A 17,937-nucleotide genomic window follows, 5' to 3' on the forward strand; every position below is an offset into this window, starting at 1 on the left:
GGCATACGGCATGCTGGCCTTCATCGGTCGGGCACTAAATATAAAAATTGGCAAGTCATGTACAGGACCTTAATTAGGCCACCGTTGAATATTGTGTACAATTCTGGTCGCCACACTACTAGAAGGATGTGAGTACAGAAGCAGTTTACTAGGATGTTGCCTGGTATTAGCTACGAGGAGAGGTTAGATAAACTCAGTCTGTTTTCACTGGGACGCCTTTGAGGCGACATGTTAAGAGGTCTACAAGATTATGAGTGACATGGAGAGTGGATAGTCAGATGCTCTTTCCTAGGGCAGGAGGGTTAAGTACTGGGGGACATAGGTTTAAAGTGTGTGGGGAAAAGCTTAGAATAGATGTGCAAGGCAAGTATATATGGTAAATATATGGATCGGGCTGCCTGGGGAGGTGGTGGGAGCAGGTACGATAGCAGCATTTAAGGGGCATCTAGACAAATATATGAATAGGGTGGGAATGGAAGGATCCGGACTCAGTAAGTGCAGATGGTTCTGGTTTAGGCTGGTACCATGGTCGGCGCAGGCTTGGAGGGCCGAAGGGCCTGTTCCTGTGCTGTACTGTTCTTTCTGGATTTGTGGGAGGAAACCAGAGCACCCGGAGGAAACCCACGCAGACACGGGGAGAAAGTGCAGACTTCGCACAGTGACCTAAGCAGGGAATCGATCCTGGACACCTGGCGATGTGAAGCAACAGTGCTAACTACTTTGCTACCATGCCATCCATCCCTTTCAACAGGCTGCTACAACCTGTGTCAGCAATAGGCTCTGCAGCACCTGTTCTGTCGCCCTAGTGGTGGTCATCCCACCAGCAGAATGGTAACTGGTTGTGTGGTGGAGAGAGTCACTGTGTGCAACTAATCACCTCCATGCGGAGACGCTTGTGTGTAGGCTGCTCCTACAGATTGGGGTGAGCGAAGGAAGTGGGCATCTGCTTGAAGCTCAACTACAGTGTGATGTGGATCGTGGGTGTGGCACACACGTGACAACCTGACGGGGGCAGAATGGATGGGAGCAGGGGTGCAGTAGGCAGGCAGGGCTTGGTCCTCTCAAGTGGACTAGCTGAGGATCACTGGTGAGGCTCTGTCCTGGGAGGAGCAGTGTGCCAGGGAGGGAGCCATGGTGCATGTGTCCTTTGAGGTGAGCTCTGCTTTTCCACCACAGGGCATATGCTTTGTTATTGCTACTAGCGAGGGACCGCAGTATGCCGTCCGATTTGGACCTCTATTTTGGCCTGACGTACGAGTCGCCTGATTTGCTGCTTGATCATGGTTCGCATTTGCGGCATTGCGAGGAGGAAGATTCCACCCTTCGCTTCCCCATTCAAATCATTGCTGTATATTGTGAATAGCCAGCATCAAGCTCTGGTCGCTGTCGGACTCCACTGTCAGAGTCACTGCCTGACACTTTGAAAAAGACCATTTATTCTAACTCAGACTGGAACGACGGAGGTTGAGGGGCGATCTAATAGAAGTTTACAACATTATAAGTGGCATGAACAGAGTGCATATTCAGGGGGGGGAATAAAACCCTTTTTCCCCACCAGAGTGGAAAAGTCAATTCCTAGGGGACATAGGTTTAAGGTGGAAGGTTCAGAGGAGATGTGAAAGGCAATTTTTTTCTCTCTTTTTTTTTTAACAGGGTGTGCTTGGAATTCACTGCTGGGGGAGGTGGTGGAAGCAGGCATGATCGTTAGGTTTAAGAAGCATCTTGACAAATACATGAATAGGATGGGAACAGAGATATATGGACCACAGAAATGCAGACTGGCATCATGATCGGCAAAGGCTTCGAGGACTGAAAGGTTTGTTTCTGTACTGTACTGCTCTCTGTTGGACTAACCGGTCTGTTATTTCCCGTTTTCTCCCTCCCTCCTTTTTTAAATAACGGGATTACATTTGCCACACTGCAAGCTGCCAGGACTGTTTAGAATCTACAGAAATTTGGAAGATGACAACCAACTTACTTGATGGCCACCTCCTTTACACCCTGGCATGTAGATTATCAGGCCCATTCATTTCTCCAGCACTATTTTTTTAGCAATACTAATTTCTTTAATTCCTCCTTCTCAATAGACCTTTGGTTCCCTCGCATATCTGGCAGGTTATTTGCGTCTTTCTCCGTGCGACAGAACTAAACTAGTTCTGCTGGTCTGAATGCTATTGGCTAAATAATCAGATTCTCATTTCACAATTCAAATAAGTCACCTGACCTCAAGGTTGTCAGAAAAAATGTTTTAAGGATATTGTGAAGGCCTCATTGAAAAGAAGACAATTTGACATTGCTGAGTAGGAAGAACTTGCATTGGGTCTGTCAAGGCAGAGCACATTCTGAAATTGATCATGCGGCAGTGATGAAAGCAAGAGAAAGAGCAGAACCCTGCAGTGAAACTCTTTTCCTTTTTGCCCAAAGACCTCGGTTGCAGGATTGGTTCGAGTGGTGAGGGCACACATGAAGCCTGGTGAACATCATCCTCATTTGAAGGGACTGATAAACCATGGTGATGTTGATATTAATTCATTCAATTTTGAAATCAGCAAATTCTTTAAGTCAGTTACCCACAACAAAATGATCAGCAAACTGTTCAAATAGAAAAAGTTGATGTGTCGATTTCAGACATCGTAAGACAAACAAAAAGCCCATCACATTGAGCTCTTCAGTGAAATAATTAAAAAGAAATGTCAGCTGGAAAAATGGTTCCATATTTTATATCTAACTTATTATTTAGTTGGAGTTAATCAGACAAATTCATCAATAAATAGTTATCTCTTTTAAAAAAAAGCTGTCAAATTAAAAATGCATCAAATAATATGTAAGAAATAAATTATACAACAGAAGGGTCAGTAAAGTCAGAATACTATTCTCTAAAAACTGCCCGCAAATCTAGAACATTTGTCAATGTTTCATATTTCCAGTCATTTCTCTCCCCAAGTCCAGCTCCACTATTATTGCTCATCTGTGCAATTGCTTGTCAGGCAGAATCCATCCAAAGGATTGCCATATGTGCAGTCAGACCAGGATCCACTTTGGTACATTGCTGGTCTGTCATTCTAAAGGAAGAGGCGACCACTCCTGTTCAGCTTCAGAATCTTTCCCAGTCGTTGCTTTGCAGTCGCCATCCCTTTCTTTGGACGCTTTCCTGACAAAGAGTTTCAAAATTAAGATGATCAGTTTACAATTACAATCATTCAAACATTACAGCATTCAAATATTCTCAAATATACACGGTGACTACTTCCCCCGCCAGTGGCAAACACGCTCTCTGATCAGCAATGCACGAGGATGATATGGTCTCTCTTTGTGCCTGACAAGAAAGTTCTTGGGTTATGAAGCTCACTGACCTTTTGTTGCCTGATTGCTGACAGGCGGTGGATTGGACAGGGTCCTCTTGCTGGATGGATGCATTGATGGTGATGTTGGCATTAAATGATGCATTGGGCCCAGGCTCTCATTATTATTCTGTCCCCAGACATGATTAGCTACTGATCTATACACTACAGTCAGAGAATCTGGAGAAATTGGATTCTCTTTGATGACACGATCTTCCACCAAATTCTTGTTTTCCCGAATGCTTTGCCTCACCAATGATAAACATTCTTTTCTAAGGTGTTTCGTTTCCTTCATCCGTACCTAAAAAAAACCAAAATGACCTCAACATGTATTCATTTAGCTGGGTAATCCCGACCACATTAATCTCGCCCTTCCAGAAGCTGAGCCTCGATCCGTCATCACATGATCCCTCTGGTATCTCACAAAGTCCAACATGATCAACATATGAGAATCTGGACAATGTTGACAGTCACTTGCAATATTTGGTGATTGACAGCTGATCCAGTTCTTCTCTAGCGTGGCAGGGACCACAGTAGGAACCGAGGTTCAGTGCTACTCACTGTAGAGATCCAGCAGAAATCCCCCGAGTCAGCAGCAATGAAGATCAATCTGTGAAAATCTGGTTAGGTCAGTTATTTTATCTTGGTCTAGACTCCAACACAGGGTGGAACTACACAAACAAAAGTAGACATGGTAAAACATAACTTCCAATTAAGGCAGGTGTTTTAGAAAACCTCAATAGCTAAAACCCTGATTAGCATAGAAACATTCAATTAGGCAAAGCCAAATGCACAATGGCCTACAAGAAAGTTAATTTTTTTTCCCAAAGATATTCTAATAAGCAGCAAAGTACCTCTACATTGTTTTGTAGGGCAGAGACAATTTAAGTGGGTGGTTTTAAATTGTGTGGAATGTATGCAGGTGGTGGGAATTTACTGGATATTCACTTGTATGCCTATGAATACAGAGACTAAACTGGGTATTGGGTTTGAAGGTGCAAATTTGGCAAGCTATGTCTCGGAGTAAAAGCTGACCAAGGTAAAGACCAGCTCTAGTGGCAGCATGGTGGCGCAGAGGGTTAGCCCTGCTGCCTCACAGCACCGTGGTCCCAGGTTCAATTCCGGCTCTGGGTCACTGTCCATGTGGAATTTGTACATTCTCCCCGTGTTTGTGTGGGTTTCGCCCCCACAACCCAAAAGATGTGCAGGCTAGGTGGATTGGCCATATCTTTTTATTAAAACAGTAAAAAATATATACAAGGCAGCATGGTAGCACAAGTGGCTAGCACTGTGGCTTCACAGCACCAGGGTCCCAGGTTCGATTCCCCGCTGGGTCACTGTCTGTGTGGAGTCTCCACGTTCTCCCAGTGTCTGCGTGGGTTTCCTCCGGGTGCTCCGGTTTCCTCCCACAGTCCAAAGACGTGCAGGTTAGGTGGATTGGTGATGATAAATTGCCCTTAGTGACCAAAAAGGTTAGGAGGGGTCACGGGGAATAGGGTGGAAGTGAGGGCTTAAGTGGGCCGGTGCAGACTCGATGGGCTGAATGGCCTCCTTCTGCACTGTATTTTCTATGCAAGGCCAAACGGTACAAACACTAATTTTGTGTTGGAGAAACAGGATATCCTCCCCTCAGTACCAACCTACGGGGAAGTGGATACTCAGATTATTAAAACAGTTCACAACATGTTTCTACAAAAAACAAAGTAGTACAAACACTAAACTTTGCGCTGGAGAGACCAGATACCCTCGCCTCTGTACCAACAGAAGGGAAAGGAAGGGGGTGGGGGGGGGGGGAAACGAGGGTGTTGGAGTGTTGATAAAGGGAGGGGGTGGGAGGGGGGTCCAATAGGGCATTGCCTGAACTCTCTCCAGAGGCAGAAATGCTAAATTGCCCCTTAATTGGAAAAAAATAATTTGGTACTCTAAATTTATAAAATTTGACTGGCTCAAATTCAATCCTACACAATCTAACTTTCTGCAGTTAAGACAATAGTTGCCGAAAGGTGAAGGATGGAAGCCAAGGAAAAACAATTTAGATACAAGTCTAGTAGGAACTGTGGGACATTGCAGAAAGCAAGTTTAAATTGTTGGAGGATGAGTATCCTCCAATATTCAAAGAGTCCAAACTCAATCAGTGGGGGAATGAAGTGGATCACAGTGGTTCAAGAAGACAGCTCACCTACTCACTCACCAATTGCTAAAGGGCAATAAATGCTGGCCCAGCCAGCAATGTCCATCTGTTTAAAAATAGAAGAAAATGATCAACGTCCGGTGGCGACCATGGTGTGAGTGATCGCACATTTGGTGGCTCCACTTGTGGAGGATTTTTTGGATCTTTTCCCCCGATTTATGGTGGAACTGAGTGGCAGTATAAGATGAGGTGAAAGATGAGAATATCCCACCGATTTATGGATTAGTGGACCAGAAGTGTGCAAAGTTCAGTGCCCTTCTAAAAAGAGGTTGAAAACCGGTTTGGAGCCTGCGACACAGGGAAGATGGCAGAGGGTCAGGGTCCGAGTCTGCAGGCCAGTGATCAACGGATGAACTTGTGGCTTTTCTGGATGAGATGTTTAGGAAGAGGAAGGACCTTGTGGTATTGTGCGTAGCAAATAATGGCATGATGGGAAAACTAGTCAAGTCTTCTTGGTACAATTGAATTTAAACTGACTTCACATAACCTAAGGCACAGATACAAACAGCCGAGGTCAACTTGACCTGAGAACTGGCTGACTCTAAAACTCAGATAAGACGCGTTCGTCATGAGACCAGAGGAGTCTAAATATATACGATAAGCTAAAAAACTGTCTCTTCCTGTACTTAAACAAAATTGTCCATCGCTTAAAACAAAGACAAGATAATTATTTTATTTTATTTTTTAAAATAAATTTAGTGTACCCAATCATTTTTCCAATTAAGGGGCAATTTAGCGTGGCCAATCCACCTAGCTTGCACGTTTTTGGGTTGTGGGGGTGAAACCCACGCAGACACGGGGAGAATGTGCAAACTCCACACGGACAGTGACCCAGAGCCGGGATCGAACCTGGGACCTCAGCGCCGCGAGGCGGTTGTGCTAACCACTAGGCCACCGTGCTGCCCCCCAAAGACAAGATAATGACATGAGACCCGAGTCCTCTAAAGGTCAACAAGGAGACGCCATTGTAATGATTATTACTTATGTTTTACTTTCGATCAAATTCCTGACCAAGCTATATCTTGATCCTATAACGTATAAAAATCGCCTTATTCTTCTGTAATATCGCAGACTTGGGACGGACTCAGTAGTTTGTACTTGACTGCTTTCCGACTTCAAGTCTCAGCCATTACTGCTAGCAGTCAGTTCTAATTCGTAAATAAAGTTCAGTTTTGCTTACCTAATGAATGCTGTTTGAATTTCTCTATCACAGTCCCGAAGCGGGGAAAATATTGAATAAGACATTTGGCGCTGCGAGAAAAAATCCAATATCCTGAAGTGAGCTTCCATGAGGGACTGAGAAAAAGTGATCAAAGCCATGACCGGATTACAGAGACAGACGCCGGCACAAGGTAAGATTGACCTTGGTCTCTCTCTATCTCGGATCTGTGCTGCGACCCCTCATCCCTGACGGAAGTAACTAAACAGGTGACGGTTCTCGAATCTAAATTTGATTGTGAGTAAAGTGTTTTGGGGTCAGGGACCCGATTGTGATTAGCCGCAGGTCAGGGACCTTGTTGATCTCGTTTTTCATCCGCATCAGATTTATACAGGCTGTCAATAAATTTGGGGTCAGGGACCCTGTCAGTAATTTTTTGGGGTCAGGGACCCTCTCAGTAATTTTTTGGGGTCAGGGACCCTGTCAATAATTTTTTCGGGTCAGGGACCCTGTCAGTATTTTTTTGGGGTCAAGGACCCTCCAATTTGATTTGGTACCAGAAATTTTGTTTGAGCGTTTTTTTTTTGCCTGGGGCACATTTTTACTGACATTAGGGACAAACTTTAGATAAAACTAGCGGCAACTCTCCTCTATTTTTCATGTGTTTAGAAACCCCTTCCCAAGAACGTAATATTCAAAGATTGGCTACAGCGCTGCTTTAAACAATACATTAGGTAACGATATCTGGCCACTAGGTAACACAGGGATCTTGGAACTTTGACAATAGCATTGATGCAGAAAAAAAAAGCAATCTGGGGAAAAAATGCTGGCTTCAAATTGTTTAATTTTACAGTGGAAAAAAACAGTCCACTTAACGCAACGAACAATCACTATTAATGAGTTTGAGAGATAACACCCGCAAAAAAGGGATTGATGAGTGTGTGAATGGTAAAGCGAAAGATTGGGAGACTTTAAAATTGTAATGTGAGCTTTGGGATAGAAAACAGTCAAAAAACACTAAAAAAGCAATTTGGCAATAACAAACCTCCTGTTAGCAGAAAAGTAGGACTGGCCAATCAGATTATAGGAAAGGAGGATCCTCCCAGTTGCTCTGGCATGCCGATGTTCCCCTATTCAGGCGATATGGAAGAGGAGGAGGATTTGAACCCTGAACCCCACCCTCATTTTGCGCTCCCCGATCCTACAATGCCACTGCCCCAAGTCTTGACTCCACCTTCTGATCCCATTACCAATGAAACTCCCGCTAACGTGTCCCCCTTAGCGACACGCACTCGGTCACAGACACAAGCCGTAAATATCGAACAACCCTTCTCTACAGAAAACATGATAATTGACTAAAAGGTGTTGATTAAACGATCCACAATAAGGGAATTATAGAAGTGAAGTTAATGAGTTACCAATTTAGAAGCATGCTGGCAATAATGACTAAAGTTTAACATTGCTTTTGAACGAAATTTAGTAGATCAGATGATGTAAACTGACTACTGCTTGGAATGTTGTACTGGCCTTATTATGATAACAAGTGGTTCTTCTAAAGGACAACAATATGCATATTCAAATTGTTTTTAAACTAATGGCAAAACATTCATATTTCCTCTTGCAAATGTTCCCAAGCTTCCCAAAATGTTTCAAAGTTGTTCAGTTCACACTATATCAGTTTAAAAGAAAGTAACTTTACAAATAAGAGTAATTGAAATATGAATAAGTTTTTAGATTGCGTGAAAAGACGTAAATGGCATCACGCCAAGTTCTCCGCCCCTTAGATTCTGCACAGGAAACATTAACCATTTCAGCAGACAGTTGGTCTTTTCTGAATTGACAAACGAAGAAATACGTCTCAGAGAACAGCTAATGCCTCTAAAATTAATCAGTGCAAATTGACTTAAATGGAATAACACAGATAAGTTTTCAAAGGAGAATGAAAAATTTTTGTTCAAAATTTGTCCCCAAGGACAAGGGCTGAATCCAAGAGAGAGAAAGAGAGACAGAGGAAGAGATTGAAGGAGAGAGAGAGAGCCAGTGACAGAGACAGGAACTGTTAGAGAGCGCGAGAGAGAGCGAGTCAGGGAGAGGCAGAGATGGAGAGGTAGGCAGATAAAGAGAAAGAGCAACAAGAGTTCCAAAGACAGACAGAGTTATGTAGAGAGGGAGAGAGATAGATAAGAGAGAGAAGGAAAGAATTCATATTTCATTTTTCAGACTTTGACTTTAAAAATTATGTTTCAAGCTGTGATTATTTGAAAGAGGTAAAGAGATATCTTGTTATTACTTGAAATCTTCGCGATAAAAGGTTCCCGTTAACTTTGTAAAGCGGGTGACATAACTGTCACCTTCGAGCTGTTAATTGGTTTGTACGGAGCGCGATTACTCCGTGATTTAAATTATAATCTCCTGCAGATGCGGATAACTCTGCTTAACAACACATAAACAGGGCAAAAAGCGTGCGGACCCTGACATAAAATATCACACACGTAATTTCCTTAATCAATTGTTAAAATTGTAATCGGAAGGACCATCTGGTATCAGAGAAAGGGTGCAATGGGTAAAACTTTAGATACAACTTTTGAAAATGGCAGCGCACTGCAAACGCTGTGTGAACAATACTGGGGGGAACTAAAGACCTATCAACAGTGATAGAAGCTCAACAAGTGATTTAGGAAAATAATAGGGGGTCAACTGCTAAAACGTTAGTTGCTCTATGGAGGGAATATTGTCCAAAATTGAAGGATGCCTCCTTGTTAGCCAGCTGGCAGGATAAAGAATTAACATTGGATATAGAATTGACAGGTCTTGAAAACGGAATGCGCATTTTTCATTTCATTTTTCATATGGAAAAGAACCAAGTTAGGCTATCCACCTTGATCAGAAAGGGGCTAAAACACTCCATTAGTTTTTGTTCAGGAATATCTGAGGATGACAAATCTCCCAAAATGAAAAAAAAGCGGAGCAAAGTCAATACAAGATTACGGTTAGGAACTTAACAATGGATTCTTGTCTAAAATAACTTCAGATCATTTCAGGCGGTCCAGATAGACTCGGCGGTGGTTCAGTTCATTTGAAATAAAAAGAAATAATAAACATCCAGTAATGTCTCTTTCCAAAAAACTGGTTAAATAGCAAATATTGAAAATTGACTGAAATATGTCCCACTCATAACCTTCTCGCAGTAAGGCTGTACCTCAACTAACGACACCTGACCCTATTAGGCAGACAGACACTGCAAATTCGGAGCGGTAATACATCGAATTGATAATGGTATGTTTATAGAACTGTCTCAAATACGAGGTCACCAACTGCAAGATTTAATAACTTCTGAGCCTGCGCCTGATTGCTCTCTGTTCTATGCTGGCAGCTAACGTTAACCCTGAGTACCACTGTTTAAAAACATAAAAATCTAAAAACTGCAGGAAGTCTTACAAAAGATTAATGACACTTGGGCACAGCTATTAAAACACCCGATAGAGTCCAGATGAGAGAATATAGTGACCCAAGCCTTGATAACCGCATTACCATATCACCTATCCCGCAGGCCCAGCTTCGAAACTTTCCCCTATTCACTACTCCACAGTGGTGGTCGATTGATTTTGATCCCTCACACTTTTCTCCTCCCTTAGATATTCCCAATCCACATGTCACTCTTTGCTACGATCATACAGTAAGCTCGCCCGATTTGGAGAGCATTTATCAAGACAAAAGAAGGGTCTGCCTTTCTTGTCTAAGGAACGTTAGAATATTTTAAACGCCCATTTGTCCTCATTGGCACACTGCACCATCATCATTCAGCCCAATCTACGACTCCTGAACTACCCGCAGATTTATTGGCAGCCTCCAAACACGAAGTTGGTCTCACTAATGTCCCTCCTGTTGTTATTAGAATCAAACCTGATATGCCCTTACCCTCTATTTCACAGCACCCTTTGCGGCCCGAGGCTGAAGAAGGAGTCTCGGTCATGATTCAATCATTCCTCCAACAGGGAATTCTGATACCATGCCAATCGCCCTGTAATACCCCGATTCTTCCACTTCCTAAGATAGGAAGACCATCCGAATGGCGTTTAGTCCAAGACCTCCGGCTTATTAATCAGATAGTTGAACCCTTACATCCTATTGTCCCAAATCCAGCGACAATCCTTAGCAATGTCCCACCGGAAGCAGCTATTTTTTACCCTTGTTGATTTGCAACAGGCCTTTTTTACGATACCCCTCGCCCCTGAATCACAGTATTTGTTTGCCTTTACATTTAAGGGGACGCAACACACTTGGACTCGACTTCCACACGGTTTCATTCATTCTCCAACCCTTTTCTCACAGGCATTGCACTCCCAGTTAGTGACATTAGCACCTCCTGGTGGCTCCACCATCATTCAATATGTTGATGACTTACTCCTTGCCAGCCCTGATTTCATCGCTAACCAGCGTGACACCTTTTACCTGCTCATCTGTCTTCATTCATGGGGATATGTCATCCCGCCCGCTAAAGTTCATAAAGGCCAACAACAAGTCAAATTTTTGGGTGTCCTAATAAGTGCTACTGATCGCTCCCTTACTCAGGAACGCATTACTCCTATACTGCAGACCCCATTTCCTACATCGCCCAAGCAGGTGCGAGCCTTTTTAGGATTAGTAAACTTTTGGGCAGCAGGGTAGCATGGTGGTTAGCATAAATGCTTCACAGCTCCAGGGTCCCAGGTTCGATTCCCGGCTGGGTCACTGTCTGTGTGGAGTCTGCACGTCCTCCCCGTGTGTGCGTGGGTTTCCCGTGGGTGCTCCGGTTTCTTCCCACAGTCCAAAGATGTGCGGGTTAGGTGGATTGGCCGTGATAAATTGCCCGTAGTGTCCTAATAAAAGTAAGGTTAAGGGGGGGGGGGGGGGTTGTTGGGTTACGGGTATAGGGTGGATACGTGGGTTTGAGTAGGGTGATCATGGCTCGGCACAACATTGAGGGCCGAAGGGCCTGTTCTGTGCTGTACTGTTCTAAATTCTAAATTCTTTTGCAGACAGTGGATTCCGAATGTTACTGTGCATACTAAAGAATTAACTCCGTACTCCTCTCAAAATGCTCCTCTTAAGTTTGAACTACCTGATTCAGCAAAGCAATCTTTTATTACTCTGAAAAACGCCCTGGCTACCGCCCCAGCGCTAGGACGACCTATGTATGACAGACCCTTTCAGCTGTATGTTAATGTTCTTGATAAATGCGCCACTGGTGTTCTTACACAAGAACACGGTGACCGGCGTCGTCCGGTCGCCTACTATTCTACCAAATTAGATCCTGTAGCTTGTGGTCTACCTCCCTGCACCCAAATTCTTACGGCTGTCCATTTGTTAGCCCAGGCAGCCTCTAATCTGGCCCTTCACCAGCCAGTACAAGTGCATACTTCACACTATTGTGGCTCTCCTAACGTCTCAGCAAACCCAGCATCTGACTCAAGCGCGATTGAGCCGATATGAGGTTTCACTATTGCAAAGCCCCTACCTCTCTTTTCATTATTGTTCAACCTTGGATCCTGCTGTGTTCCTTGAACAACCCCCTGATAACCTTGAGGACCCACTACACAATTGTTTGCTTCGGAATCACTTCCTTACCGCACCTCGCCCGGATTTAACAGACAGGCCTACTGATAATCGAGATCTAATTTTTTATGTTGATGGCAGTTCTTCCATTTCCCCATTTGGCGTCCCACAGTCGGGATATGCCGTGGTAACCGACACTGACAGGCAGGAAGCAGCAGCCTTCCAGACCCCTGTCTCTGCACAAAAAGCCGAGCTATTCGCCCTTACTCAAGCATGTATTTTAGCCACAGATAAAAGTACTAATGTTTACACTGATTCTAGGTATGCCTTTGGCGTGACCCCATGATTTCGGCCGCCTCTGGCAACAGCGAGGTTTTCTCACCTCTGCCGGGACTCCCATTCAAAATGCTCTTTGGGTTAAAAATCTCCTTGATGCTACTCAGCTTCCCCGTCAATTGGCAGTTATTAAATGCGTTGCGCACACGAAGGGTGACACTCCTGTTCAATTAGGAAATACCCGTGCTGATTCAGCTGCTAAAACTGCAGCTTCATCAACCTCTTTAATTGTTCCCAGTGGGGCTAATCAGGCTTTAAACCAGGTACCTGCATTGCGGACAAAGGGCATGCCAGAGATAACTGAAGTTCAAAATTTACAGAGGGAGGCCTCTGATTCTGAGCGAACACTATGGAAGTCAATGGGGTGTTCGCACTCCTTGACACGAGTCCTCTGGCTGACTCCAGTTGGTCAAGTTTGTATTCCGAATTCTTTATTGCCGTTACTTGTTGATTATTTGCATTCTTGTACCCATCTTGGCAAGGAGGGAGTGGTACAGCTACTCCTAAAAACTTGGTGGCACCCAGATTTGAATACAGCAGCGCAAACGCGGCTGGATCGATGAGTCATTTGCATGAAACATAATAAGGGTAAAGGTATTAAATGCCCTCCGGGAACCACCCCCTTGCCAGATGATCCTTTTGCTTATATGCAGCTTGATTTTATCGAATTGCCAAAAGCACAGTGCTATAAATATTGTTTAGTAATAATCGATGTGTTTAGTAAATGGATTGAAGCCTTCCCCACCACTAATTGTACGGCACATACAGTAGTGAAGTTGTTGTTAACGGAAGTCATTCCTCGTTTTGAGGTACCCAAAATAGTGAGCTCAGACAATGGACCACATTTTGTAGCTCGGATCAATACTGAATTGTGCAAAGCCCTTGTAATTAAACAGCAACTGCACTGCGCGTATCACCCGCAGGCAGCAGGAATTCTGGAAAGAGCCAACGGGACTTTAAAAGAAAAATTATCTAAATTAACTGAAGAAACTGGGTTAAATTGGCTAAAAGTATTACCTTTGGCACTGTTTCACATGCGAGTGACTCCCCATTCGCGGACCGGACTGTCAGCTGCAGAGATAGTCTATGGTCGGCCAATGAGGACTCCCTGGGATGCCCATGAAAAACCCCTAGAGGGAGTAGACCTCCATGTGATGGGGGAACAAATGCAGAACTATTTCAATCAATTAACACTTTCTTTGAAGTTTCTTCACTCACAGGTAAAACAGGTACATCTACCAGTAACGACAGGGACAGCCGTCCCTCGATATCCAGTGGTCAAATCCGGAGACCTCGTGTTGGTAAAAAAACTGGGACAGAAAGAAACTAGGACAATGCTGGAGCGGACCCTTCCTCGTACTACTGACGACGCCAACTTCGGTCAAACTTGAAGGGCGTGCCAGTTGGATACATCTATTCGATTGCAAGAAGATAGTCTCCAACCCAGACGAGAACACAGGATGAAGATCTTCAGTATAATTTTTGGACTTTCTGGACTATTTAACCTTAATGGCCACCCGGTAGTAAAAAAATGAACTAAACGAGACCTGCCTTCCAATACCTATTTACATATGTCATATCTTTACGCCGAAAAATTGAATATTAGCAAGTGTTGGGTTTGTACACACATCCCCGTCCAGTCAAGGGAAGGAATCCCTCTCCAATCTCTCCCCTTTCATACCGCAGACAGTTGAATGGATTTTACGACAAAATCAAACAGGAATCAGGGGAGATAGGGGGAATATGAAAATATGGAGATCTGCTGGCTATGACATGACTAAATTTTCAGCTTCGTATCAACCTACCTATAATCATGCCCTAACTCCACCCTCCCTCACTGTCCACTCGTATAATGTTCAAAGTTCCATATGTTTTAATAAATCAGAGAAAGGAAAGTTAATCGGGCAAAGTAGTTGCAACATTACAATTGACTGGCAAAGACCGGTACCAGGCATATCCAACAAGGGCAGGTTTAACTGTGATTGGTCCAGGGTATGGAATATAACCTCTAACAGTTCATTGGGACAGACATCTCCAATCCCCTGGATGACATCAGCTGATGATTTTGCAGCCTACAATGGAACCTATTTCATATGCAGCACTAAAGCATAGACAGGCGATTCTGTGGACGCAATCAAGACTCCAGGATGGTATGTTGCCTCCCTGGTGCAAGGGTCAAGGATGTCGCGGAGCAGCTGCAGGACATTCTGGGGGGGGGGGGGGGTGAACAGCCAGCTGTCGTGGTGCACATAGGCACCAACGATATTGGTAAAAAACGGGATGAGGTCCTACAAGCGGAATTCAGGGAGTTAGGAGTTAAACTAAAAAGTAGGACCTCAAAGGTAGTAATCTCAGGATTGCTACCAGTGCCACGAGCTAGTCAGAGTAGGAATGTCAGGATAGATAAGATGAATGCGTGGCTCGAGAGATGGTGCAAGAGGGAGGATTCAAATTCCTGGGGGAGGTGGGACCAGTACAAACCGGATGGTCTGCACCTGGGCAGGACTGGAACCGATGTCCTAGTGATGTCCTAGAATGCTCGTAGTATTCGGAATAAAGTAAATGAGTTGATGGCACAAATCATCGTAAATGACTATGATTTAGTGGCCATTACTGAAACATGGTTAAAGGATGGTCACGACTTGGAGTTAAATATCCGAGGGTATCAAACTATTCGGAAGGACAGAGTGGATGGTAAGGGAGGTGGTGCTGCTCTGTTATTTAAGGATGACATCCGGGCAATAGTAAGGGATGACATCGGTGCTATGGAGGATAAGGTTGAATCCATTTGGGTGGAAATCAGGAATAGTAAGGCGAAAAAGTCACTGATAGGAGTAGTCTATCGGCCACCAAATAATAACGATATGGTGGGGCAGGCAATAAACAAAGAAATAACTGATGCATGTAGAAATGGTACAGCAGTTATCATGGGGGATTTTAATCTACATGTCGATTGGTTTAACCAGGTCGGTCAAGGCAACCTTGAGGAGGAGTTTATTGAATGTATCCGCGATAGTTTCCTAGAACAGTATGTAATGGAACCTACGAGGGAACAAGCGGTCCTAGATCTTGTCCTGTGTAATGAGACAGGGTTGATTCATGATCTCATAGTTAGGGGTCCTCTCGGAAGGAGCGATCACAATATGGTGGAATTTAAAATACAGATGGAGGGTGAGAAAGTAAAATCAAATACTAGTGTTTTGTGTTTAAACAAAGGAGATTACAAGGGGATGAGAGAAGAAATAGCTAAGGTAGACTGGGAGCTAAGACTTTATGGTGGAACAGTTGAGGAACAGTGGAGAACCTTCCAAGCGATTTTTCACAGTGCTCAGCAAAGATTTATACCAACAAAAAGGAAGGACGGAAGAAAGAGGGAAAATCGACCGTGGATATCTAAGGAAATAAGGAGGAGTATCAAATTGAAGGAAAAAGCATATAAAGTGGCAAAGATTGCTGGGAGATTAGAGGACTGGGAAATCTTTAGGGGGCAACAGAAAGCTACTAAAAAAGCTATAAAGAGGTGTAAGATAGAGTATGAGAGTAAACTTGCTCAGAATATAAAAACAGACAGTAAAAGTTTTTACAAATATATAAGACAAAAAAGAGTGGCTAAGGTAAATATTGGTCCTTTAGAGGATGAGAAGGGAGTTTTAATAATGGGAAATGAGGAAATGGCTGAGGAACTGAACAGGTTTTTTGGGTCGGTCTTCACAGTGGAAGACACAAATAACATGCCAGCGACTGATAGAAATGAGGCTATGACAGGTGAGGACCTTGAGAGGATTGTTATCACTAAGGAGGGAGTGATGGTCAAGCTAATGGGGCTAAAGGTAGACAAGTCTCCTGGCCCTGATGGAATGCATCCCAGAGTGCTAAAAGAGATGGCTAGGGAAATTGCAGATGCACTAGTGATAATTTACCGAAATTCACTAGACTCTGGGGTGGTCCCGGTGGATTGGAAATTAGCAAACGTGACGCCACTGTTTAAAAAAGGAGGTAGGCAGAAAGCAGGAAATTATAGGCCAGTGAGCTTAACTTCGGTAGTAGGTAAGATGCTGGAATCTATCATCAAGGAAGAAATTGCGAGGCATCTGGATAGAAATTGTCCCATTGGGCAGACGCAGCATGGGTTCGTAAAGGGCAGGTCATGCCTAACTAATTTAGTGGAATTTTTTGAGGACATTACCAGTCCAGTAGATAACGGGGAGCCGATGGATGTGGTATATCTGGATTTCCAGAAAGCCTTTGACAAGGTGCCACACAAAAGGTTGCTGCATAAGATAAAGGTGCATGGCATTAAGGGTAAAGTAGTAGCATGGATAGAGGATTGGTTAATTAATAGAAAGCAAAGAGTTGGGATAAATGGCTGTTTCTCTGGTTGGCAATCAGTAGCTAGTGGTGTCCCTCAGGGATCCATGTTGGGCCCACAATTGTTCACAATTTACATAGATGATTTGGAGTTGGGGACCAAGGGCAATGTGTCCAAGTTTGCAGATGACACTAAGATGAGTGGTAAAGCGAAAAGTGCAGAGGATACTGGAAGTCTGCAGAGGGATTTGGATAGGTTAAGTGAATGGGCTAGGGTCTGGCAGATGGAATACAATGTTGACAAATGTGAGGTTATCCATTTTGGTAGGAATAACAGCAAACGGGATTATTATTTAAACGATAAAATATTAAAGCATGCCGCTGTTCAGAGAGACTTGGGTGTGCTAGTGCATGAGTCACAGAAGGTTGGTTTACAAGTGCAACAGGTGATTAAGAAGGCAAATGGAATTTTGTCCTTCATTGCTAGAGGGATGGAGTTTAAGACTAGGGAGGTTATGTTGCAATTGTATAAGGTGTTAGTGCGGCCACACCTGGAGTAGTGTGTTCAGTTTTGGTCTCCTTACTTGAGAAAGGACGTACTGGCGCTGGAGGGTGTGCAGAGGAGATTCACTAGGTTAATCCCAGAGCTGAAGGGGTTGGATTATGAGGAGAGGTTGAGTAGACTGGGACTGTACTCGTTGGAATTTAGAAGGATGAGGGGGGATCTTATAGAAACATTTAAAATTATGAAGGGAATAGATAGGATAGATGCGGGCAGGTTGTTTCCACTGGCGGGTGAAAGCAGAACTAGGGGGCATAGCCTCAAAATAAGGGGAAGTAGATTTAGGACTGAGTTTAGGAGGAACTTCTTCACCCAAAGGGTTGTGAATCTATGGAATTCCTTGCCCAGTGAAGCAGTTGAGGCCCCTTCATTACATGTTTTTAAGGTAAAGATAGATAGTTTTTTGAAGAATAAAGGGATTAAGGGTTATGGTGTTTGGCCGGAAAGTGGAGCTGAGTCCACAAAAGATCAGCCATTATCTCATTGAATGGGGGAGCAGGCTCGA

The 17,937-nt window shown here is 43.9% G+C and overlaps 1 protein-coding gene across 3 annotated transcripts in view; it reads right to left on the minus strand.

The window, feature by feature from the left end:
* Nucleotides 1-2,231: 2,231 nt before the first annotated feature.
* Nucleotides 2,232-17,937, minus strand: part of LOC119955298 (lysine-specific demethylase 7B-like) — a 316,061-nt gene continuing 300,355 nt past the window's right edge. For all 3 annotated transcript variants that reach the window (XM_038781379.1, XM_038781377.1, XM_038781378.1), the window contains 2 exons: nucleotides 3,354-3,642; nucleotides 2,232-3,151 (listed from right to left, as the gene is read on the minus strand). In XM_038781379.1, the coding sequence (XP_038637307.1) occupies nucleotides 3,063-3,151; nucleotides 3,354-3,642 (378 nt within the window). In that variant the 3' untranslated portion in view covers nucleotides 2,232-3,062. The remainder of the gene's footprint in view (nucleotides 3,152-3,353; nucleotides 3,643-17,937) is intronic.

Source organism: Scyliorhinus canicula, chromosome 20 (assembly GCF_902713615.1).
Source record: "Scyliorhinus canicula chromosome 20, sScyCan1.1, whole genome shotgun sequence".
Classification (NCBI taxonomy): domain Eukaryota; kingdom Metazoa; phylum Chordata; class Chondrichthyes; order Carcharhiniformes; family Scyliorhinidae; genus Scyliorhinus; species Scyliorhinus canicula.